Below are 27,031 nucleotides of genomic sequence, written 5' to 3' on the forward strand. Positions count from 1 at the left end.
ATGTGCTCATGGATCTTTTAATTAATTCTTGTCTTAGTATTTTTGAATGACTATATCTATTAATCAGGGTCTAACCACTGTCTGAGTAGGTATAGCTGGGGCACTGTGGTACAGTGGGAAGAATACTGGTCTTACCTTGGGACTCTCGGGCAGAATGCTGTATTCTGCAAGACTAATACTTACAGAAGCCTCTCTGTGGCTGGATCTTACGGTTGATACAGACCACATACTGGTAATTGAAGAAGGTAGGATTTTAAATGTTAGGCCAGAAAAATATGGAAGAGAAGCTTTCAAAAGCAAGGACCAAAGGCAGATGAAAAAGAAATGATGACATTGGGGAGACAGCATATTGGTTATGCAAAGGACTTTCTGTCAGAAAATAGACATTGCTAAGTTAAAGAAAACTTCATTGTTTCTTTGGGCTGTTTGTTTACAGGATAGTTACTGATAACCCTTTTTCTATGAACCAGTATTATTTGTTGACTTACAGGAAGACAGAAATTATCCCTCTCTTATGTTTGCATGCACAAGCATTTCTGTGCATAATAGCTTTATTACACAAAGGCAGCTATTTACATGTTAACTTTGAGGGTTTTTTTTTAATATGGCTTAAATCAAGTCTTAAAAAACAGATAAAATCTCCTTATTTATACTCCTACCCTTTTTTAAAAAATAATTATCATGGGGGTTAATGCTTTACAGTACAATCATTGACATATACATACAATTTCATTATGTAATAGGCCCCCCAAATTTTCTTCCTATCCTCCCTCCACAGAGTCCTTTTGCTTTGGTGCAATACACCATGTCCAGTCTATGTTTGACTTTGTGCTCTCCTTTCCCAAAGTGCCCCTAAAGTTTTAAATGCACATGTACTCTTTGTCTAATTTCTTATTTATGCTTCCAAAGAATGTTTATGTCTATACAAGGGAACACAAACACAGAATATATTTCTCTGTAAAAATCTTTGCTCTCTCTTCTGTCCTCTATACTTGAGATGCAAGTTTGAGTTTTTATGCTTCTTGTCTTCTAATAGTTTTACTAATTGTTTTATGAAGAAATGGACAGTATTTAACACTCTACTTTTTAAATATTTTGTATGTGTTTTTTTTTTTTTCTAGCCCCCTGTGCTGTCAGGAATCTACAAGACTTGGCTCGTATTTATATTCGACGCACACTTAGAAATTTTATAAATGATGAGATGCAAGCCAGAGGGATTCCTCAAAGAGCTCCACCCAAAAGGAAAAGAAAGAGAGTTAAACAGAGAATTAACACTTACGTATTTGTGGGTAATCAGCTAATTCCTCAGCCCCTAGACAGTGAGGAGGATGAAAAAATGGAAGAAGATAACAAAGAAGAGGACGAGAAAGATCACAGTGAATCCATGAAACCTGAGGAACCACCTCAGAATTTACTGAGAGAAAAAATCATGAAGCTGCCCCTCCCTGAATCTTTAAAAGCTTACTTGACATATTTTAGAGAGAAGTAACTTAGATCAAGAAGAAAGAAAGAATAGCTACTGATTATTCCTTTAGTTTTGAACATGTAGCATTTGGTAGAAATTAAAGTCTTTCATCAGAGCAAATTATAGTGAAAATAAAAAGCTTAATTTGTTTCTGTCTTAGTAATAAAAATGATGTATTCAGTGATTTAAAAGAATTCCTTTTATACAATCTATTTTTTTTTAAATCTTGGAACAATTGCTGTTTTAAATCAGAGTGACTTCAAGAGTGGAAATGCAACAATAGTCAAGATTTTGTGTACTGTAAAACTTTTTCTGATTCCTTACAGATTTGTTGTGATGAGGGTTAGATTTAATTTTACATAACATTAGATAATTGTTAAGCTTATGTACTCTGATTTGAATTGCAGTTGTCTGCATTTCTTTGATGAAAGTTTTCTTACCTAATAAGGAATTCAAATGCTTTGTAGATCCACTTACCTTACTTTGTTGTAATCACTATTGCTGAGTTGATATAGATGTTATTCCGGGCAATATGGGTGCAATAACAATACAGACATTGAAGAATTTAGCTTTAAAAAAGGATATTTGATGGAATTCAACAGCACTGCTACTTTTGCTTTTGAATCTGTTGCCAAAAGGTCTGGAGAAAATGTCTGCTTCTCTCATAGAGATTTTAAGAGCACATCAAGTAAATATTAAAGTAAAGCAAGTATACACTTTATACACTTAATGTAGTCCTTAATTTGTATGGACTCTGCATTTTCAGTATTTAAAAATAATGAGGTTATATTTCCTGGAGTTTTAGAAGGTGACATATTTAGAATTTTTTTCTATAGTCCTCTGTTTAAGAAAAATACTAGGCTTAAAAAATCCATTTTCTATGTGATTGTTGATAGCACAGTGAGTAAAATAGGCATGATAGTTTAGTCACTCTGGGGTGACTGAAGTAGGTGGACCAGCATAAGTTTGGTCAGCAGTTGCACTTTAGCAAATGGAATTTCTAGTTCATCAGAATATCTGTCTATGACATGGTAGGACTGAGCTAGCCAACATTTGCTTTGAAATTCAGTTTTGTTTAGTATAAGAAATATTCACAGAAATTATATGTAGATGCCTTTTGCTTTAGAAAATTCTGTTCAGAATTATAGTGTAAACTTTGGGACCTGTGTTGTATTTAATTTCTTCCCATACTGTTTTATTTCTTTGGGTAAAATTATAATGCTTTCTTTTCATCATTATTATTATTTGCTTAATATCAATACTTATATTACCATTTGAAATTAGTTGTAGCTGATGAAATAGCACATGCCACTATTAGTGTCTTTTCTTCCTGCCATGACCTGAAAACTGTCATTCCTTGTTAATAAAGTATATGGTATGGCATATTTACTACTGTTACATGGATAATATATTTTTTAAAGGAGAAAAGTGAGAACGACTTACTACCACCAGCATCCCTATTTTAGTTGTCGATGAGTTAGGCTTAAGTAACCCAGTTATTGTGTAGTGAAATTATTACTCTCTCTCTGCTAAGATACAACCATTGCTAACTCATAAACAGTTTATACAATCTTAGCACTTCTGATTCCACACATCTAAAAACAAATGCTTGAACTATTCTAAGCATGGATTAGCCCAAATAAGTAATAATATTTTAAAAATGTGAAAGATAATTTTGTGGAAGGGTTTTACTTAAGAGCAGTGACTGGATTTAGGGATCAGGCATAGAAGGGCATCTCTGTTATTCTTAGATGGTTACTCGGTTGTTTTTAGTAAATATTCCATCTCATTGCTGTCATAAAAAAATGTCACATGGTTGTCATTTGTTGAGATGTTCAACTTATTTTGAACTAACCATTTTAGGAAATCTGAGGAGAGTTATTTTATCTGCATTGTCCACTTATGTTGTTACAGTTGGTGTCCATATATGTAAACATTGCATATTCTTAAGTGATTTTACTATTTACCATAGAGTTTTCTTCAGGATATATTTGAAAATTGGCTTTTTTCATATCTTCTCTCGTTCTGTTGACTTTAGCAAAGTGTACAATAGATTTTCATAATTGAATATTTTGTTACTGTGTTTTTAAATGCATTCATTTTACAGTTGTGACTTTATTACTGACTTTAAATAAATAGAAATGAAAAGTGGAAATTCAAATGAAAGCCCTTTTACACACCATTGGGGATATTTTAGAATAAAAGTATTTTGGGTTTGTGTTTATTTTTTAATGAATTCGTGCTTTCTTGAGTATGGATACTTCTCTTTGTAGGTGGATAAGTAGCAAAGGTGAAGTAACATTAAGTAAAAATGATGAGAAATATATTCATGGAATATTAAAGTTAGATTACACAGTAGTCTTTTATTTTACAATGAGAAAGTACATCTAGGAAGGTGGACTGAATTTTCTTGAAGGAACCAGCTAGCTTGAAGCAGCTTAAAATACTATCCAACATCTCAGTCTCAAGAGATAGTCAACACCACCATAAACACCAAAAGTAATGTAAAATTAACACTGCTTATTGGTGATATATGTTTCTAGTATTAGTAAAGAAAAAAGTCAGTAAAATAGTATACTTAGTGGTTAGAAGAAAATACAAAGAAATGTAAGTGATGGTTTTTAGCTGTTTGAGACGATAAAAGTGAACCGAAACATGTTAAATTATAGGAAGACTTGAAAATTATTTTAAATAAATGGTTGCATATAACTAAGCATCATTCTTCAGTGGCCTCTATTTTCTTTTTTTCTCTTTTAAATTTATAAAATAGAAATACAACTATAAGTAGATGTTTTATTCCAGGATACAGTTGTCTATATTTGAACATGTTTTTGGTTACTGCCTCTGAAGTATGTAGTTTAAAAAGCAAAGTTTTTAAATATATAAATGATATTCCTAAGGTACACACAAAGGGATTCTAATTGAGTGTATGCATGTAAGTAAGTACATGTGTATACCTACCTATTAGTTTTAACTACTGATAGCACCACTATCTGTATACCCATTCTGAATCTGATCTCAGTCCCTCTCTTCTCAGCAGTAATCTTTTTGTTCATCATTACTTTGATTTGCTATAGCTTTTTAAAAAATCGCATATACTTCTCTAAAAAATATGTTACTTAACATGCTTAACTTTACATAAGTAGAGTCTTAACTGCATTCCTTATACAGCTTACTTTCATTTCACCTTTAGGAGATTGATCTATATTGTGTATAGTTGTATTTCACTGACAACTCATTAATACAGAATACTACTGTTGGTGGACATTTGTTCCTGTAAATGGGCAGTGAACATTTTTTGACTGTGTGCAAACAGCCTTCAGGGTGTTCATGTAGTAGAATTAGTGGGTGATGCTTACACTCACCTTTCTTAGGCAATCAATGTAAATTTGTTTCCCCAAACTAGGCTAACATGTATCTCCTGTGTGACTACTTCAGTTACTGCATATTGTCACATTTGATAGTGATTTTGTCTATTTAGTATGTAATGATGTAAAATAGAGACTTTGATGCTTTTGGAGGTTTTTTTTGTATCTTTTCAAGTCTTACAAAGTTCCCACTAAAATCTTAATTTTTTTAACTGAAGTAATATAGTTTATACTAGCATATAGATCTTAAGTATATACAGTTTTGTAAATCAACATCTGTACTACATGATGACCAGTCTTTTTCTAAACCAGTGGGCCTTCTTATCCTATCTGTCCACCTCTCTTCCCCTGTCCTGGTAATATTATTTTGTTTTTTACTGCCCAAGAGTTTGTTTTTGTTGTATTTGCTCAAAAGTCTCTTTTACCATCTACATATGAAGTTAAACAGTTCTGTATCTTCTCTTCATTGGATATCAGACCCTGTAGGTCTATCCATATTTTTGCAAATATTGGGATTTCATTAAAAATTATCAGAGCGGTATTCATACAGATAGAGATTTATCATATATTTAATCCAGTCATATGTCACTGGACACTTGGGTGGTTTTCCATTTATAACTATGAATAATGCTACGATAAATATAGAGGTGCATTTTGAAAGCCCCTCCCCCATTCTCTACTCTGGTGCAAGTCCTTTAAATTTTCACTTTAAGATTGCTGTGCCTATTTGGTGAATCAAATCTTCAACATTAAATGAGTCCTTTTGATACTGAAGTTAATCAAGTTAGTTTCCTAATTTCTAGTTAATTTGATTAAGCAAATATTGTGACAGTGAGTTAGACTTCATTGTTTAATTACCTTGTTGGCTTTTACACTTTATTTTTGGACTCTTGTATATGCACAGTACACAGGTTGTTGCTGCAGAGTAGTCCAAACCATTTTTGAAAAAGTACCTGCAGTCACCCTAGCAGCTGTGTTCCATGGTTCTTTTTGGTGTCTTGCAGTTATAACTGTTTTCACAGAAGAAAATCAGATTTTTTTTTTTTGTTAATGTCAGTTGTTTTTTTTTTAACTGGGTAGAGAGAAATCGAGAGGGGAGGAGGCGATAAGAGAGAGAGACACACACAGACACCTGCAGCACTACTTCACCACTCATGAAACTACTGCAGGTGGGGACCCTGTAGCTTGAACCTACATCCTTGTGCACTGTAGCACTTAATCAGGTATGCCACCACCTCTCCCCTTCAGCTTAGGTTTCTAAACTAGAAAGTTTTTAAATGTTCTTTTATGATTTTTATATTATTTTATTTTCCCTTTTGTTGCCATTATTGTAGTTGTCATTGATGTCATTGTTGGACAGAGAAATTGAGAGGAGGGGAAGATGGAGAGATAAAGACAGACACCTGCAGACCTGCTTCACAGCTTGTGAAGCGACTCCCCTGCAGATGGGGGAGCCAGGGGCTGGAACCGGGATCCTTCAGCCGGTCTTTGTGCTTGGCGCCATGTGCACTCAACCCACTGCACTACCGCCCAACTCCCGGTACTATGTTTTGAACTGAAAATAAAAAGCACAACTCTGTCTCCTTCAAATCAAGTATTGGCTAGAGAATAGTCATGGTGATGGATTGAAAGGGAGAAATTGACTTTGATTTACAGGTGTACTTAGACCACAAAGGCACATGGACAGTGTCAAACATACTTGAAGTTTATTAATTTTTTAATTGATTCTTGTTCATGGAAATTAAATTTTCCTTCTGATCTGTAGTTTCATCAGTATACTCACATATTGAAGTTTAAATACATTGCCAAAAGAGGGCAGTATTTACCTATAGTAGAATATAAAGGAACTGAAAACATACTGGGAAGATGGCAAGTGATTTTATTTTGCAACATGTGGTTGGGGAATTTGACAGTTCACTCACTGATTTTTGTCTCCCATTCTGGTCACCTAGGAATGTTGCCTAAACTGGGACTGTTGGAGTTTTGTTTCTATTATTTCTGTCTGTCTGAAAGAACTATTGTAGCTATCTCTGAAAATAGTAACTGAAGGTAAAACCAAAAGCTTTTCTGAAATACCTATTTACGAAGTTACCCCAGACTATTCATATTTGAGTACAGGCATGTTGTTGAGCAAGTCTGCTGTTAGCACTTGTGTTACCAGTGCCCTCAAAAAAGGATCTTCCTGGCTGGGGAGTTAACTCACAGCATTCAACTTTTAGGCCTCGGGTACCTGGTTAAGTCCCCAACATTGCATGTGCTGGAATGACACTAGCTTATCTCTTTCTCCTCTCTGCCATATGTGAAAAACTCTCATATGTACTAAACATTTTTTTAAGAAACCCTAATTCAGGGAGTGTTGCAAGACCACTCAAGAAAATGATTGCAACCAATTGGGCGGCTTTCCCATCCAGAGGTGGCTTAATGTTCTACTGTACACATCACACACGTTGGTCTATCAGTTTTGTCATTTTGGCAGTGGTGGTTCCTTAAGTGCATGATTTGGATGTAGAAGTTATAATAAATATGTCTCTACTGAGAGGGCATCTGTAACCACTCATGTAAATGGATCGATCCCCCACTTGTGTGTATACAAGCATTGCACTCTACATGCCAAACCATCTCGCCTGCAGTAAACATGGTTAATGAGCACTAAACATTAAAGGAAGAAGTCAGAAGTAGCCGGTTTAAATCATATGAGAGGAGAACTTTGGGTTCAGGAATAGAATATTCAGAAGGAAATGAAACCACCTTTTGAAAGCATAGTTTAGGAAAAGAGCATATGTGCCCAGATCGACTAATTAGAAATCTGCCTGCCCTTCATGATTTGGTAATGTTAGCAAGGTAAAGGAAAAAAAGGAAAAGTCTGCATGAATTCAATAAATAATTAATCTGAGCTTCAAAAAGGAGAGCTAGGGGCTAAGAGGCTGGGGTTTATATAAAATGTGCAGGAGAAGCAATTTAGAAAAAGTGTTTTTGCATAATGCAGCCTAAAGGGGATCATGGTTAAAGAGGCCTTTGCACCTTCAAGCTTCTTTTTGTCCCCTATGCGTCCGGCGCCCCCTAGAGGCGTCCGCTGCCCTCTGCCCTCCAGTGTAATGTGATCTTCCTGCTCCTGGATTGGCCAGAGGCTGCAATTTCCCTGGGAGTCGACTTGCTTAGAGCTAGTCTCCACAGCGCGGCTCAGCCCATCTGTGACCACCTAAGCTGCTGCTGCTCTTTATCGTGCTCTTCGCCTCCACCAGCGAATGGAACCATGGAGCACAGACTCCTCTGTTGGACCACTTGCTTTCTCCTGTCCTTATGGTGTCTGCCAGTGCTTCCCTGCCCTAGCCGGTGCCTCTGCTTGAAGAGCACCGTCCGCTGCATGCACTTGATGCTGGATCGCATTCCTCAGGTGCCACAGCAGACCACAGTCCTGTAAGTTCACACAGCTCCCCTCTCAGCAATGCTTCATTGCCCTCTGCTGAAACTAAGTGCCATTCATGTAATTTCGCACTCCTGACGCTCTCCTTAAATAATGGCAAGTGGCTTTTCACTTTAACTTTTCAGCTACTTCATGGTTCTGCTCTGTTAAACTAGAAACTAAGTTTTCTTTCAAAATGAGTTGAATGTGCATGTTGTAGGTACAATTATTTTTTCCCCCACTACCTTCCAGAACTTACCATGGAGAGTTCTCAAATAGACTCTCACTAGTCCCTCATCCTTGTACCACATCTTTCTGACTGGGTCAGCATGTGTCTGTCCCATTTGGAAAGAACTAGTTGGATCAGCATGTGTCTATCTCATTTGAAAAGAGCTAATTTAACTTGAAAGTGTGGTTCTAATTTATTATGGGCTGAGATTGTATTCTGTTCATTGTTAGGTTTAGTATTGTGTTTATTTCCAGGTAGATTAAACCCTTAGGCCCTTGAAGCACAAAGGGTTTCCCTAAACAGGCCATCCAGTCCAGTGGTTCAGTGGAACATTAGGTACTTAAAAGTCTGACTGAACAGTGAATAGAAGGCTTGAGAGGATAAATAGGGGAATAAACCAGAATTTATGAATCAAACAGGTTCAAATTCTACTTCCATGTCTTTAACAAGGGGATAGTAAACCTGTACCATTGTATAGACATTTAGATTAAGAATGTGTGTTAAGAGTCAGGGAGATAGTATAGTGGTTATGCAAAATGAATTAGAAGAAAAAAAACACCTTCCTATCTTTTAAATATCACCAGTTAATTTTCTAAGTAAAAGACAAAAACACAAAGATCTAACCACATCTATTTGTAGGTTGCTTTGAACCCAAGACTTGCAGTTCATGACCTCTGGTAAACAAATGATATGTTAATGGTGTTCTCAGATGACTTACAAAATGCTGTAGTGTAATGTGATTCCAATTAGAAGAAAAACAAAGAAATGGTATCAAAGATGAGAAACATGCAGATCTTTAAAAATTGGTCCCATACTTCTTTGGGGTCAAAAAATCTTTAAGATAGGGTTACACTAAATGTGATCTCAGGAGATACCATAATGACTGACTATGAATTTAATAATAAGAATAATTAGTAATATCTCTTAATTCTGGAAAGGCCAATCATTCTTTGAAAATTAAAGGCAAGTAGAACCTAACTGCATTTCCTGTTCTCAACACTTAAGATGTCTTATTAAACTACACTGAAGATATATGTATTGTCATTTATCTTCATGTACTGTTAATGCAATGCAAATAATATTTTGTACTGTGAATGATCAGAGTTACTTAGTAAATTTTACTGTTATAATTTCTTTTTTTTTTAATAAGAATTTGTTTATTCATGAGAAAGATAGGAGGAGAGAAAGAACCAGATATCACCCTGGTACATGTGCTGCTGGGGATCGAACCCAGGACCTCATGGTTGAGAATCCAGTACTTTATCCACTGCACCACCTCCGGGACCACCTCTTATAATTTCCTTTAAATATTTATAAAAAGTTTAGAGACTGTTTCCCTTAATCACAGATAAGAAAAATTTGCTTAAAACATGGCCTAATCAAGATTTTGTATTTAGAAAAATGAAAGCTACACTACTGCCTCCAACACTTAATTTCATTCCTTTGATGAAGCTATCATGTATTCAAAGCAAATAGCACTTGCTATAGTGTCTACCACTGTTCAAAAATTTTTTATTCCTATCTTAGTCAAGCAAAAATTTCAGAATTAGAATTAGCAAATGGAAAATTTCTATTAATGATCAGAACATCTATAAAGCACAGGTGCCTAGTAATCAAAAGCAATTGTTTAGCATTAGTTGATCTCATTTTATCTTGTGAGTCATGAGGCTAAAGCTTCCAAATCTTAGTTGTTGGGTAAAAAATGTGATGTTCTTAGAATTCCCCAGAGTGAAACTGAGCATGCTTTAAAAGCCATCTAATCAAGATTATAAAAAAAAAAAAACATAAGCTTACAGCTGTTTTGATTATTAAGGATTTTCCCCAAAGTCTTAAATTAACCAGCATATAAAGTGTGAAATTTTAAAACCTTAAAAGTATTTCCTTTAATTTAATTTATTTTTAAAGGCATTTCCTTTATGTAGAAAGTTTGCCTTGCTCCAGAGAATGCAAAACCTGAGGGGAAAAAACTGAGGGTGGAAAATGGGAAAATGATTTAAGCTCAGTCATGAAATAGATCTAGCCAGCTGATAAAATTTTCATCTTGTTCAGGAAGAAAATAGATTCCATCATTTCTTCCCAATTTCTTCCAGCTAGATTAAAAAAATAAAGTAGCCCTGGGGGTCTACTTTGACTTATAAAACAATTTTTTTTCAATTTTTTTTTAAATAACTGACTTTTTGTTGGATCTGAATAATCATTTAGAAGTAGTAAACAGACCCAGAGTTCCCAGATACTCTTTCCTATTTGATACTATTGAAGTGAAGGGTGAAGGGACCCAACTTTACAATATTCATATTCAAACCAACCCTGATAGTGGTCTCTTGAACTATATGGAACTACAAAGTGAAGAACCTTAAAACAATTTTTTAAATTATCTTTATTAATTAGAGACAGCCAGAAATCAAGAGGGAAGAGGGTGATAGGGAGAGAGACAGAGAAATACCTGCAACAATGCTTCACGACTTGCAAAGCATTCCCCCTGCAGGTGGGGACCAGGGGCTTGAACCTGGGTCCTTATGCATTGTAACATGTGCACTCAACCAGCTGCGCCACCACCCGACCCCATGAACCTGTAGTTGTTTAACTGCCTACTTAATAAGCCATGCTAAGCTATTGCTACAAATTTCCCAATTTGGGGGATAGGAGGGCATTTTTAAATTGAATTTATTGGGGAAAATGATTTATAAGATTCCTATTATAAATTTCTTATTTGTCTGTGATAGCTGTCAGTATCCCACATCCTCCACCAATTTGTCATTTTTGTCCACTATAGAACAGAGCCTCCCCACTCCTTTTTGCCCATTCCCTGACTAGCTTCTTTAGAGATCTTGGATCTGCTGCAATAGACCATAATAAACTAAAATTCTACTCTGTATTTCCCCTTTCTTTGTTTCTTAAGTCTCTCCTGTAAGTGAGATCATTCTGTATTTGTCGTTCAAGGAGGGAACAATATGAATATATTTGTAGAGTTTTAACGGCACCATGGTAGGAAGGATGAAGGGCTCAGAAATATGGTAAACTCAGGAGAGATGCCGTTCAGAGGCTTCCTGGGGCCAAGAATGTACATTTATTAAGTCAAAGGGAGGAAATGAGAGTTCTTTTGGGGATGAAAAAAAGGTGATATAGGCTAGAACTTTGCAAAGCACAACTGGTAAGTAAGCAAATTTCCCAACAGGAGCCAAGACTGGCAGCTGTGGTTGCATAGGCTGTTTACTTCACAATACACTGTGTTAGGAATGGTGCCCCTTGCAACACCATGATCTTGGAGGGGATATAGGATTGAAGAACACTTCAGCCTAGGAAGTGTGTGTGTGTGGGAAGGAGGAAGAGGATAGTCCCCTTATTTCAAGAGAAGAGAGGGTGGTGAAACCTCTTAGAAAAAGCTAAGTGGGCAGAGTGCTTTTTAAGATGTTGAAAATATTACCTCACTTAACATGATTCCTTCAAGCTCTATCCAGGATGAAACAAAGGAGCTGACGGTCAGTTTTACAAGCTGAGTAGTATTCCACTGTGCATTTATACCACAACTTTCTTAGCCACTCTTCTGTTGTTGGGTATCTGGGTTTCTTCCAAGCTTTGGCTATTACGATTTGTGCTACTAGGTGGACTAGATCTCTGGATGTTTCCATTCATAGGTGCAACTTAAACAAGTACAGAAGACAGACAGAGAAAAACACAAAGTAAAACTTGGACTGGGTTTGGTGTATTGCATCAAAGTAAAGACCTCGGGGGAAGGGTAGAAGGGGGTGGATCTGTGGAGCGGGGAGATTTTTGGGGTCCTTGTGCATGGTGGTGGAAAAAGATAAAAGTTGGGGGCAAGAATGTTTTGCAGATACCTGTGATGGGGAGATTAGGAATGGCATCCATGTGCCAACAAATGTACTATAAACCCTTAATACCTCTCCCAGCAAAATATAAGAAATTAAAAGATGTTGGAAGGGAAGGGTAAAGTCAAAAGAATTTTGTTGGTTTTGAAGGAGAGGGGAACTTTCTTGTGGTAATTGAAAGGAAGGAAAGTATAGAGTGTGTGGGACTGAGAGAAGAGATATAGATAAGTTTTTTTTATTGGAACTTGCATTTCCAAGGTGGGTGTTAGCTAATATATTAATATAAAGAAATATTTTACAGCTTTGAGGTCTAGATGAGTCAACCAGGAAACAGACCTTATTGGAGAGAGAGAAATTCCAGTAGGACAGAGGTCTCTGACATTGGTGAGCTAAGTCATCTGCAGACCATCATGGTTGCAGATGTCCTAATACAGCTTAGAATGAGTCTGATGCTCATGCTTCCTGCTCCAAAGGGAGAGAGAAACCCAATAATGTTGGAAAAAAGCAAAAGTTCAGCTAAAATGTCTCCAGTGAATGTTGAGCAATTAAATAATTTTGTTAATTCCATTGCTTCAGTGACCTCTTTAAAAATAATTTTTGTATTTTAGTCTTATTTTTTAGATTATTATTTTATAGTTTAGATTATATTTTGATTATTTTTTAATATTTATTCATTTATTCCTTTTTTGTTGACCTTGTTTTATTGTTGTAGTTACTATTGCTGTTGTTATTGCTGCCATTGTTGTTGGATAGGACAGAGAGAAATAGAAGAGGGGAAGACAGGGGGGACAGAAAGACACCTGCAGACCTGCTTCACCACCTGTGAAGCGGCTCCCCTGTAGGTAGGGAGCTGGGGGCTCGAACCTGGATCCTTAAGTCAGTCCTTGCGCTTTGCGCCACGTGTGCTTAACCTGCTGCACTACCGCTGGCCTCCCGATTATTATTATTTTGAAGATGAATGTATTGATGAGAAAAAAGGGAGAAGAGAGAGAGAGAGAGAAGGCAAGATACTTGTAGCATTGCTCCTCCTCTTGTGAAGTTTCTTCACTGCAGGTGAGGGCTGGGGTTATGAACCCAGATTCTCAAGCATGATATGTGTGCTCAACTGGGTGTACCACCGCTGAACTCCTGACTAACAATTTATACTGGTAAATTAATGTGGTTGTTTGGTCATCCCAGGGCATTAACAAAATAACTTCATGCATGTATTTTTTATAGTCCAGGACCAAGGTCCTGGCAAATTTGGTGTCTGGGGAGGTCTTACTTCCTGGGACACAGAGACAGCTGCCTTCAGACTGTGTCTTTATATTGTGGAGAGAACAACACCTTCCTGTTTCTTCTAATAAAGGCACTAATTCTATCATGAAGGCTCCACCCTCATGACCTAACCACTACCAGAAGCCCCTTCTCCAAATACAATCACATGGGGATTGGGACTTCAACATGAATTTTTGAGAAGGCCTCATCATTCAGCACAGGGCAGAGATTCAGGCTGGAGTGATCTAAGTATTTACAAAGCCAAACATGTGACTGATATACTTAAATACCTGATATGCTCTTATTTAATCTGTGTGACCTTTTTTGCTCTGAGGTAGAGCAGGGTAGTTCCTAGGATATGTGTGATGGACCTTTTCCAGATGCCAGATGAAAGTATATAAATGTTCTGCCTTTCTTTCAGGGAACATAGTAGCTGCCCCAACAAATGACACAACAGTTTTATTATTACTATTATTCGTTGTTGTTGCTGGAACTTCACTGTCCTAGGCCAACTTTTTCAGACAGCAAGAAAGAGACAGGAAAGAAAGTGGGGAAGACTCCATAGCAGCAAAGCCTCCTGCAGTACTGTGAAACCAAGGTCAGCCTGGGTAGCATGCAAAGAAAACATGGAAAAGCAGGCACCCTCCTATGGGGACCTATCTTGCCAGCTCCACAAACTATTTTATTGTTAAACTGCAGACTATGCCATATAAAGCTGGGTTATAATTGTCAGGAAGATGACTCAGGAATAAAATGTAGGACTTGGGGCGGGGGCAGGCAGTGGCACACCTGGTTAATGCACATAGTACTATGTTCAAGGACCTGGGTTCGAGTCCCTTCTCACCTTCAGCAGGGATGCTTCATAAGTGGTGAAGCAGTTTTGCAAATGGCTCTCTCTCTTCCTACCTTCTTCCCCCCCCCAATTTCTCTCTGTTCTATCAAATAAAAATGGAAAAAAAAAAGGAAAAAATGTCCACCAGGAGCAGTGGATTTGAGGTGTGGGCACAGAGCCCCAGCAACAATCCTGGAGACAAAAAAAAAAAAAAAAAAGCAGGACTTCATTTTGGGAGGCTCCCAGTTTGATCCTTGACACCATGTGTGCTGGTACAATGCTCTGGTTTCTTTTTCTCTCTCAAAATAATTTTTTAAAGCAAAACAAAACTGAATTATAATTAAAAAAACAAACTATCCCATTGTATAGATTGTACTGCTTAGCTTGCTTAATTTGTCAGATCAGCTTGCTTCAGTGGTTCTCATCAGAGAAGCAAAAGAAAACAAAAACTGGTAAAATCCCAAAACTATGTAGTTCTGACAGTTTTAGGCTTGGGCTTTGAATAGAGAAAACACTAACACGATTTAAGCTAAAAGTACCGTAAAAACATTACAAAATCTAGTAACTTTAATTTTTAAGTAAACAAAACTGGAATTTTTAGTTAGACATAACATAACTGATATCCATACTACTTTGTGAGAATGACTTCCAAGTATAAGGACATAGACTTTAAGATTTAGTATCTAACATATAGATTGTGATTCCCTTGAATAATTAGAAAAGGCAGGGGTGGGGAGATAGCTCACCTGGTAGAGCATGTACTTTACTGTGCATGGGGACCTGGGTTCAAGCCCTCAATCATATGGGGCAGAATGCACAGGAGAATGCTCGGAAGTGGTGGCAGTGCCTGTGGTGTCTCTTCTTTCTTGATTGCTCTTTACCTCTCAGTTTTGTGGGGGGGGGGGGAAGAAAGTGTGGACGCTGGATAATGAGCCTTTGTTTAGAAAGGTTAAAAAGAAGGGTGCCATATAAGAAGGGTGTCTGGTACAGCTCCTATGGAAAAGAGTATGGAGAGTATATTAAAATGGATATTCCTTATGATCCAACAATACTACTCCTAGGTATATGCCTAAAGGACATGAAAACACTGACATAAAAGGTCACATACACCTAGTCAATACTACTCTTCAGTCAAAAAACACGATAGTGTAGTCTTTGGGACAAAATGAATGAAGCTGGAGCTACAAAATAAGTAAAGAGGTAAAGCGGTTGGGGATATAGCACAGTAGTTATGCAAAAAGACTTCTATTCATGAGGCACCACACTAAATTTCCCAGGTTCGCTCCCCAATACCAGCATAAACCAGAGCTGAGCAACCCTCTGGTAAGGGGGAAAAAAGAGATGAAGGACAACTACTAGATAGTTTCACTCATATGTGGAGTCTAGAGAACTGAAACATATGAACTTGCAAAAAAGCAAAGAACCAAAACCAAAAAAAAAAAAAAAAAAAAACCAAACCAACCAAACAAACCCAGAAGCAAACTCACTGCCTCTGAGACTTTGTGACAACTATTACAGTTAATATTTGGGAGGGTGGAAGCACAGAACTTTGGTTGTAGATGCAGTATGGAACTATTCCTGATGTTATAATCTTGTAAACCACTAGTAGTCACAAGTAAAAAGAAATGGTTTGAAAAAGGAAAGAAAAAAGTAAAACACAAAGGCAGTTGTCTACCTACACATAGTTGTAAAAAACAAAACTAGTGATCTCCAAAAGAGTTCCCACAACAGCTACCAATTGATGGCATTTACCGTTCTCTGTCCTTGAGTGAGACCACCAGAACCTCTAATGAAAGTTATCTATTTTGGGGGACAGGCCATAGCCCACTCCGTTGAAGCACAAGAATCCGGGTTTGAGCCCTCCGCTCCCCATGTGCAGGGCGGTGGCTCCGCAAGTGGTGAGGCAGGTCTGCAGGTGTCTTATGTTTCTCTACCCCTCTCTGTCTTCCTCTCCTCTCCTTCAAATTCTCTCTGTCCCATCCAACAACAGTAGCAGCAACAATGGAAACAGATGGCCGGCCAGGAGCAGTGGATTCATAGTGCAAGCACCAATCCCAGTGGTAATCCTGGAGGCAAAACAAAACAAAACAACCTTTTATCATGCAGGGATGTATTGTTATTTATGTATTCATTATTAAAACTTTTTATTATTTAACAGTACTTTGAGCGATCATAAAATTACAGGGGTATACCATCACTACAGTTCTGTGCTCTTCCCCCAGCTTCTGCTATTCCTCCCCCTAAGAATAGCTGCTGTAGTTCTCAAAAAGTATTCACAAAGTGAATAGCTGCTGTAGTTCTCACAAAGTGACAGTATGACTACTGTTTTCCTTTTTTTAAAATCAAGTTTCAGTTTTGTACATCGCACACAGGAACAAAACCATCTGATAAATGTTTTTCAGAGAAGTGTAGATCATTTGGTAACATGCATAACCTGTAGCAACAAAAAAGTCACTGAACACAAACACCAAATTAAAGAACCTTAAGGTACTATATAAGACAAATGAGGGGAGTCGGGTGGTAGCGCAGCGCACGTGGTGCAAAGCGCAAGGACAAGCGCAAGGACGGCTGAAGGATCAGGGTTCAAGCACTCAGTTCCAGCCACCCCCACCACCCCCACTCCCCAACTGCAGGGAAGTTGCTTCACAAGCAGTGAAGTCGCTTCACAAGCAGTGAAGTAGGTCTGCAGGTTTCTCTCTTTCTCTCCTCTGTCTTCCCCTCCTCTCTCCATTTCTCTCTGTCCTATCCAACAACAAAGACAGACAACAATAAAGCAACAAGGGCAACAAAAGGGAATAAATAAATTAATTTAAAAAAGGTAAAAAAAAAGAAAAATGAGAAAAGCAAAAAAGATGTAAGAGAGATTAAAAAGTACTAGAAAGAAAAATGGCATCTTGTAAAAATACAGAGAACAGTATTCATGTAAAGGTATTATACATAATATTATATATAATTCATGTAAATATATAGATACATCCAAGAGAGTCATTTTTAAACTGTTCTTGTATCACCATTCTTTAATTGAACATCACATATCCACTATTTTCTTTTTTTAATAGTGATTTAATATTGATTTACAAAATTATGAGGTAATCAAAGTTTAATTCCACACTGTTCCACCATTAGAGTTCTGTGTACTTATTCCCCCTACTGGAAACTGTAGTACTTCTCCCAAAGTCATAGATATAGATTGACTATAATTTCTATAACTATTCTATATATTTGGCCATTTTTCCCCTATAGTCCCGTCTTCTCTTCCTTTGTAGTCATACTATTGCTACTATTGCTACTGTTGAATGTCCTTCCTTTTCCCCCTTCTCTTTCTGAGTCCTCATGGAATTGGAATTCAGAGCCCTCTGGTCATCTTTCCCTTTCATTTATCCCCCTCTGAGAATATGGACCAACATTCCCTATGGAGTGCAGAAGGTGAGAAGTCTGGCTTTGTAATTGCTTCTCCATTGGACATGGGCATTGTCAAGTCGATCCATAACCCCAGCCGGTGTCTATCTTTCCCTAGTGAGGTAGGGCTCTGGAGATGTGAGGTTTCAGGATACATTGGTGAGGTTGTCTGCCCAGGGAAGTCAGGATGGAATCATAGCAGTATCTGGAACTTGGTGGCTGGAAGGTGGGAAGATATAAAGCAGGACAAAATGTTTAGTAAATATGAACCAAAAAGTAAGAACAGAGCAGATGAGAATAGGGATTTCAGGGTGAAGAGAACCCAAGAAATCTATTTTAGTTACGTTCTTTGGGGCATGACATAGTAATTTTTGTTTGAACTTGATAACTAACATGCAGGTGGACTAAAAATAGTCTGGGAAGATGTAGTCAGATTTGAGAATAGGGCTAGAAATCTGAAATAAGGCAGAGCATAGCTCCCAAACTTGAAGAAATATATCATTAGAATTAATGGGTTACCCCATTGATTTAATGTAGTTCTTTTTGATCTCTTACATCTTTTTGCTTTTCTCATTTTTCTTATATAGAACCTTAAGGTTCTTTAATTTGGTGTTTGTCTTTGGTAACTTTTGTTGATACAGGTGATGTATGTTGCCAAAATGATCTACATTTCTCTATATGTATATTCATATTTAACACAGGAGGCTGTATCACCTCTGAGTCTCTGTTAGTCTAAGCTCGGTCAATAGTCACAAACATTCTAGGCTACACTCATTTCAGGACCAGTCTTCCTTGAGTGGTGGAGTAGGATAACCCAGCCTCCCTTCAAAGAGTGGGGCAGTTCCTACCACTGCAGCTTTATATGTGAGGGCAAAGTTCTGAAGAGGCCTACAAGAGGATATTATGGCATTCCTGTTGAAAGTGACCAGTGATGGTGGTGAGAGGGATCTATTAGAGGTTTAGACCCATCATATCTATAAGGGAATCCTTGGATTCCCTGACTAAAGCCCCCAGATGGTAGGGTGTCCTGGTCGCCAAAAAGGCCATCATTAAGTGAGCCAGTCTCTTGCCCTTTCCAACATTCCTAGTCCTTTCTTGACTTGTGAATTCTCCAGACTGCTCTTCACAGGAGTTGGACCAATTTACATTCCCACCAGCAGTGCAGGAGGGTTTCTTTGTCCCCACAACATTTCCAGCATTTGTTGTTGCTATCCTTTCTTCCTTTCTGATTTTTGACATTCTCACAGGGGCACAGGAGTGAAGTGGTATTTCATAGTTGTCTTTATTTGCATTTCTCTGACAATGACTTGGAGAATTTTCTCATATGTTTATTGGCCTTTTGTATCTCTTCTGTGGTGAATATTTTGTTCATATCCTCTCTGCATGTTTGGATTTTTTTTTTTTGCTGAGATCTTTATATATTTTCGGTTATTAGCCTCTGTCTGATGTATGACATGTAAAGATCTCCCATTCTTTAATAAGTTCTTTGTTTGGGTTGTGGTTTCTTTTGCTGTGCAGAAGCTTTTCAATTTGATGTAGTCCCATCGGTTTATTTTTGTTTTAGTCTTTCTTGCAATTGGATTTGTATCACTGATGATGCCTATGAAATTTATATGGAAAAGAGTTTCACCAATATTTTTATTTAAGTATTTGATCATTTATGGTCTAACATCCATGTTCTTGGTCCAGTGGGAGTTTACTTTTGTTTCTTGTGAAATATAGTGGTTCAGTTTCATTCTTCTGTGTGTTTCAACTCAATTTTCCCAACACAATTTGTTGAAGAGACTCTTCTTTCTCCACTTAACAGTTTGGGCCCTCTTGTTAAAAATTAGATGTTCTTAAGTGTGACCTATATCCATTTTTTTCCTCTCCTTTTATTCTTTAAAATTGTCTTATATTTCTATGACTTGTGTTTCTGGGTTTGTTTTATTCAGTATTACCTTGATGAGAGTTGAATGTTCCTTGTTTCTTTCTCTGTGGCACTCCTTTCAGTACTCTTGCAAGCACTTCTGGTAATGGTAAACTCCTTTAGTTTTTATATATGTTACAGTTTTGATTACATCTTCACATTTGAATGGTAGTCTTTCAAGGTAAAGTATGTGTGGCTGGCAGTTGTTGTCTTTTAAAACCTTGAATATATCATTCTACTCTTTTGGCCTCTGTAGTTCCTGCAGAAAAGCCTGATACAAGCCTCCATTCTACATTTATAGGCAACTTTCTTCTTTTTCCTGTTAAATTCATTTTTTTTCTTTGTTCTTGACTTTTGATAATTTCACAATAAGGTGTCTTGATGTAGATCTACCTGGGTTTAGGAATTTGGCAGTTCTTTCTGTTTCATGAGTATCTATGCCCTGACCATATCCCAGATTTGGAAAATTTTCTACTATTATTTCTTGGAATATAGCTCCTTTCTTTCTCTCCTCTCCTTTCTTTCTCTCCTCTCCTTTTGATACCCTTATAGTTCTGATATTTGCTTTTCTAGTGGAGTCTGCAATCTTTTGAAGAGTTGCTTCATTTTTCCTAAATCCTTTTTCTCCTCATTTGAAGTATACTCTACAAAGTGTAGTCAGTTTGTCTTCTGTTTCTAATGTTCTCTCTAATACACAGGTAAGCTTACTTTCTTGACTTGCTATCTGAGACTGGCATGCACTCAAAGTGTCCTTCACAGACTGTAACTTTTTTCCCCCAGATATTCTATTTTCCTGTCAAATGAATCTATGAAGTTATGGATTGCTTTCTTAATCCATTCCTCTATGTTAAATTGAGAGTTTTCATTTCTTCAGTTTTCCTGACAATTTCTCAAGTTCTTTCATCAAGTTTCTGACTGTCATCTTTGCACAGCTAGCACTTTTTTAGTTTATAATATCTGTTTTAGTTTCTGTTGTTTGTTAACAAGTGCTACTGGGTTCTCTCCAGTGAGTTAGTTGTTGGTGGAGGGGAGGAGTTTTGACAGCATGAGGTAAATAGCCCTCACCTGAGGTTGTGTGTGTGTTTGTGGGGAGAGGAGGTGTAGGGGGGATGACCTCAAAACTCCTCCTCTGCCAAAACTGATTATTGAAGTGGGAACTCTGCTATGAGGTCAAAGGTACTTTCCTGCCTGCAGGATGGTCTAATCCTGTTCACCAGGTTTTCTGTGTCAGCTAGAATACCTTAGAGTTTGTTGGGCTTCCCTACTGCCACAAGGATACAGTGCTCAGTTATCTGACCTCCCCGATAGCTCCCTGGGTTCACTCAAGAGCCTGAGGCTTCTACAGCTTTAAACAGCAATTCTGAACTCCCTTTTTTATAGTTAACTTTTTAAAATTAGTGATTAAATAATGATCGACAATGTTGTGGTATAAGAGGGGTACAATTCCATACATACCCCATTCCCTCCACTGGAAATTTCCCTATTCTTTATCACTCTTGGAGTATGGACCAAATCTATATGGGATGCTGAAGGTGGAAGGTCTGGCTTCTATTAATTGCTTCTCCACTGGACATGGGTGTTGACAGGTCGATCCATACCCAAAGCATATTTCTTTCTTTTTTAAAAAAAATTATTTATAAAATGGAAATATTAACAGGACTACAGGGTAAGAGAGGTACAGTTGCACACAATTCCCACCACCAGAACTCTGTATCCACTCCCCTCCCTTGATAGCTTTCCTATTCTTTATCCCTCTGAGAGTATGGACTCAGGGTCATTATGGGGTGCAGAAGGTGGGAGGTTTGGCTTCTGTAATTGCATCCCTGCTGAACATGGGCATTGGCGGGTTGATCCATACACCCAGCCTGTCTCTCTCTTTCCCTAGTGGGGAAGGGCTCTGAGGAAGTGGAGCTCCAGGACACATTGGTGGGGTCGTCTGTCCAGGGAAGTCAAGTTGGCATTATATTAACATCTGAAACCTGGTGGCTGAAAAAGAGTTAAGATATAAAGCAGAACAAATTTTTGCCTAATCATGAACTTGGAGGCAAGAATACTGCAGATGAAGATTTGGGGTCTCCATTTTGAAAAAAGCCAGTAGGTCTACTTCAGGTATATTCTAAGGTGCCCATGACTTCACTAGTTTTTGCCTGAGCCTGACATCTAATATGCAGGTGGACCCAGGCTATTGTCTGGGGAGATGGCGTTCCATAGTTGGAAAAAGGACTAGAAAGCTGCATCAGGGAAGAGAGTAGCTCCCAACTATGGAAAAAGTGTGTAAACATTGTTAACTGCAAACCCCATCCATTTGATCTGAGACCCATGTTTTGAAAAGGAGCCTGTGTAACCTCAGCATCCCTGTAAGTCTGAGCTCGCATTCTGAGGTCACAGCTAGGAACATACCAGGCCATTTCAGGACCCATCTTCCTTGGGTGGTAGAGTATGTTGTCCAACCTCCCTTCGGAGAATGGAACAGTCCCTATCATTGTTGATCTACACTTAGGGAAGGGACCCACAAAGGGGTCCATTATGATGTTACTGATGGAGATGACCAGTGACAGTGGTGAGAGGGATCTGTTAGATATCTAAGTCCATCATGTCTGTGTGGGAATCCCAAGACTTCCTGACTAGGGCCCCAGGTGATGCAGTGGCCTGGTAGTGACTAAACAGTCATTAAAGTATCCTAATCTCTTGTCCTTATTCAGCTTTTGTAGTCTTTACTTCGATATGGTTAGCTTGGAGTGATTGAGGAAAGTTAAATAGGAAGTAGGTGAGGAGGGTATCTATGTCTAAGTAGAAACTATTGGATTATAGTTTCATCTGTTTCTGTCTTTCCCTAGTAGGGCAGGGCTCTGGGGAAGTGAGGTTTCAGGACACATTGGTAAGGTTATCTTCTCAGGGAAGTCAGGTTGGCATCATGGTAGAATCTGCAACTGAAAACCATTAAATATAAAGCAGAACAAACTGTTTAATAATCAGGAACATAAAGGTAAGAATCTAGCAGGTGAGATTTGGTGTCTTTGTGTTGGAAGAAGTTAGGAAGTCTATTTTAGGTATATTCCAAGGGGCCCATGACTTTACTAACTTTTGCCTGAGCCCAACAGCTAACATATAGGTGGGCTAAAAGTATTGTCTGGGAAGATGATGTCAGAGTTGGAAATAGAACTAGGTAGCTGGATCAGGGCAGAGAGTAGTTCCCAGATATGAAAAAAGTTAAGCCACTGGGTACCTGAGTGGTTCTGTGCTGGTTCTTTATAGCAGCCACCTAAAATCTGAAGCAGTTGAAAATATTGTGCCCACTGGTAATGGCAGGCCTGTCTGTTCTTGCTTTCCTCATGCCATCACCAACCTTCATGCAGTGATGTTTCTTTACCAGAAATCTTAATTGTCATCTGATGAAATTTGTCGAGTTATTTTAGTGTAATGTTTTCTGGGAGAGAGCTGACTTCCTGAGACTAGGCCATCATATCTCTCTGCCCCAGAAGTTCCCCATACCAGTTAAAGGGGAACTATCAAATCAATTCATTAAATTATTACTCAGCCAGAATTCAGGTCCTGATACAATCAAACGAGCAGTTTGCATTCCTTGAGAGCTTTTTGGAGGTTCTAGCAGGGGAGCACAGCTACTTGTATACCCTCGACAGAAGACTGGTCTGTCTCTATTCGGGGAAGGCTGTCCTCTTTGACTGAGTGTGCAACTTCTGGAGGGATGCATGTGGAGCGGTGAGGGAGGAGGGCACACCCACCTAGCCAGCCAGATCAGCCAAATCAACCCTGGTGATCAAAGGGGTGACAGATTGCCCTCAAATCCTGAGCAGTTTGCATTCCTATGAAGGTGTAGCAGGAAGTTCAAAGATAGAGGAAACCAAATGGGCTTTGTTGCTTTTCATGCCTGGAATGTGAGCATACCTATTGTCCTTTACCTGGCCTTCAAGGTCCTTTCAAATCTCACTTCCAGGAAGCATCCCCAGCCTGCTTTCCTTGACCTATGTCCATGAAATACCTTTCCTGGGTTATCTGAACCAGGAAATATGGGACCTGGAGTCAGAATAGCTGTCTTCCTGGTCAGTTGACTCTTTGCAGAAAAGAGCAGCTAGTCATATTTTCTCTTAAAACCCCATACACCTGCCAATTTAAAACAGTTTAAATACATGAATGATCCATTTAATGAAAAGAAATGAGGGGTACTGTCAGGCCAAGAGTCAGGCATTGTTGGCTGAAGAGAGGTTCAGGGAGGTGAGGCCGCTAGCATGCAGAAGAAAAGCATATGGAGCCGGAGAGAGAGAGAGAGAGAGAGAGAGAGAGAGAGAGAGAGAGAGAGAGAGAGAAGAGAGAAAACACGAGGCCCATAGACCCCCATTTGGGCCCATTTCCTGTTTTCTTTATTGTCAAAGGTGGGAGGATGCTGCCAGGTCCAGGCTGTCAGGCCCCCATGCCACCAAGCTGAACTCTTCTGTCTGTCTATCCATCTCCTTCTGTTTCTAGCTTCTCCAGCTTACAACAGGTGCATCACATCATTGACACCAGGTGTAAAAGATTCTGTGTGCACAACACAGGACTTGAGTTAGCAAAGCATAAGCTTTGAGTCAGAGCTACCACAGGCTTTGAGTCAGGGCGTAGCCTAGTCTTGGTAGGTACTAAAAGTACCACCCTCTTCCAGGCTGTTTTTACAGAGGGCAGGTGCTGCATTCAAAGAAAGCTGCGAACACCTTAAGTTTGCCAGGTAGATGTCCAGGACTGGAGTGGTTTCTATTGGTTGCAGCCCTTATTTACTCCTTCACCTGTGCTGACAACCACTGATGGAAACCACATGGGACATTTAACTGCAATCTCAGAGAAGAAAACAGTTTCTCAGAGACAGAAAGGCTCCAGTGAAAATGAGGTAATGGAGAAAAAAATTAGAGGCCAAGAATTTCAACAAGTGGACACAAGTTAACTAAGCACTGACTGATCCTGATTCTGTGTGCTGAGGGCCAAAAAAGACTATGGGCACAGGTAAGAATCTCTACTGCTTCAGTGGTTCTCCTTGGTTTACACCCAGTGTTGATGGATACAAAATATTTTTTTTTCCCCATTCTACTTTCATATACCTGTTTCACAATGCCACTCATCTGTAGCTGTATGTGACCTTGGTTCATGCAGCCCCTGTAGGAGAGAGGCAGTCTTTGCTAGGCTCTATATTTTGACTTCTTCCAAAGACAGACAAAGTTGGAAAGCAGTCGTAATGTTGAGAATTTACTCTTAATATGTTCCAAGTATGCTAAATGCAAGTAAGGATCATGATTCAGAACTCATAGGAACACTATGAGAGTCTCAGTTTTATCCCGAGAAATCAGGACTTTCAATTATTACACTGTATAATTTACATTGGTCCAGGATCTCAATAGCTAGTTACTATCATATATATATATATACATAAAAATAACATTTCACACCTACTTTTTAGAAGTCACTTCTCTTTTTGTACTTGTTTTATATCTGAGCATGTGTTTCTCTTAACACTACTTTTTAAACTTACTGAATATATAACATGAAAAAGGCAAATTCCTTTTTTAAATGTGTGTTTATTAAGAGAGAGAGAGAAGAAAGAAGAAGAAGAAGAAGGAGGAGGAGGAGGAAGAAGAGGAGGGGAAGGGGGAGGACAAAGAGGAGGAGGAGGAGGAGGAGGAGGAGGAGGAGGAGGAGGAGGAGGAGGAGGAGGAGGAGGAGAGAACCAGGGCATCACTGTGACACATGCAATGTCAGGGATGAAACTTGGGGCCACATGTTTGAGAATCCATTGCTTCATTTGCTACTCACCTCCTACCATGGGATTCTTTAAAAATAGATTCCAGGTCCTGGAAAAGGATGACAGAGCACCTAGTAGGGATTGCATTGTTATGTGGAAAACTGGGAAATATTATTCATGTGCAAATTATTGTATTTACTGTTGACTGTAAAACATTAACTCCCCAATAAAGAAATTAAAAAAACTTAATTGATTGATTAAACAAATTAAAAAAATTAAAAATCCACTTAGTATTTTAAATGTTTACTGCTGCTAGAAGCTACAATGTAACAAATAGATTTATACAAAAAAAGAGTAAATACCCTTTTTCCTGTCTAAGTATGACATCAGCATAATTAAATCTAAAATTTTAGAATAATTGTTTTAATTACCTGAACTATTGTCATTATATTGACAGTGGAACTTTCAGATTCTAATATCATTGAACGCCCTTTATTATTAAGCATGAAAAATATTTTTTACCCATAAATGTTTCCCATTCGTTATTATATAGTGCAGTGGTAGGACAAATTCAAGTACACATCTGCCAAAAGAGATATTATTACTTTAATAGAGAAGTTTGATATATATGTCATTACCAAGGCTTCACTGTTCTAGGCTGACTTTTTAAAATTTTTAGATTTTTTTGGGGGGAATTAGTGGTTTACTGTAAATACAGTTGTTGGTACATGTGTAAAGTTTGTTTTCTGCAAAATACCCTCATCCCTAGCATAGAGCCTTCTCTACTGTCATGCACCAGGACTTGAAAGCTCTCCCTCCCCCCAGAGTCCTTTACTTTGGTGCAATACACCAAACCCAGTCCAAGTTCAAGAGAGACAGAGAGAGGGAAAGATACCAACAAATTGGAACTGCCTCCAATGTCATAGGTGTCAGGCTCCCACCTGGATCATGAAAATGATCCAGTGAATTACTTTGCCAGCATTAACACTCTTAACTTTTTTTTTGTTTTTTAAAGATTTTATTTATTTTATGAATGAGAAAGATAGGAGGAGAGAGAGAAAGAGCCAGACATCACTCTGGTACATGTGCTGCTGGGGCTTGAACTCAGGAGTCTAGTTCCTCAGCCACTGTGCTACCTCCCAAACCACCTAATAAAAATGTCAAAAGTGAAAATAATTAAGGTCTTTTGCATCTAGAATTATTTGCTTAGAATACATTTATGGGGCAGAGCAATGGCATAACACATCATGTGCACAGGTTACCATGAGCAAGGATCAGGGTCTAATACCGGAGCCCCATCTTCAGGGGAAAAGCCTCATGGGCAGTGGAGCAGGTGTTGCAGGTGTCTCTCTTTTTCTTTTTCTTTTTCTTTTTATTATTATTATTTTTTATTTAAGAAAGGAGACATTAACATAGCATGGGGGGGTACGACTCCACACAATTCCTACCACCCAATCTCCATATCCTGTCCCCTCCCTACTATCTTTCCCATTCTCTAGCCCTCTGGGAGCATGGACCCAGGGTCGTTGTGGGTTGCAGAAGGTGGAAAGTCTGGCTTCTGTAATTGCTTCCCCGCTGAACATGGGTGTTGACTGGTCGATCCATGCTCCCAGTCTG

At 38.4% G+C, this 27,031-nt stretch overlaps 2 protein-coding genes across 7 annotated transcripts in view; both read left to right on the top strand.

Moving 5' to 3' along the window:
* PCMTD1 (protein-L-isoaspartate (D-aspartate) O-methyltransferase domain containing 1) overlaps positions 1-4,178 on the top strand; it is a 73,360-nt gene extending 69,182 nt beyond the window's left edge. For all 3 annotated transcript variants that reach the window (XM_007515969.3, XM_060198494.1, XM_007515971.3), the window contains one exon: positions 1,122-4,178. In XM_007515969.3, the coding sequence (XP_007516031.1) occupies positions 1,122-1,489 (368 nt within the window). In that variant the 3' untranslated portion in view covers positions 1,490-4,178. The remainder of the gene's footprint in view (positions 1-1,121) is intronic.
* Positions 4,179-7,984: 3,806 nt separating this feature from the next.
* The window catches only part of PXDNL (peroxidasin like), a 515,089-nt gene continuing 496,042 nt past the window's right edge, over positions 7,985-27,031 (top strand). For all 4 annotated transcript variants that reach the window (XM_007515968.2, XM_060198510.1, XM_060198505.1 and 1 more), the window contains exon 1: positions 7,985-8,250. In XM_007515968.2, the coding sequence (XP_007516030.1) occupies positions 8,087-8,250 (164 nt within the window). In that variant the 5' untranslated portion in view covers positions 7,985-8,086. The remainder of the gene's footprint in view (positions 8,251-27,031) is intronic.

The sequence above is a fragment of the Erinaceus europaeus genome, chromosome 1 (assembly GCF_950295315.1).
Source record: "Erinaceus europaeus chromosome 1, mEriEur2.1, whole genome shotgun sequence".
NCBI lineage: Eukaryota > Metazoa > Chordata > Mammalia > Eulipotyphla > Erinaceidae > Erinaceus > Erinaceus europaeus.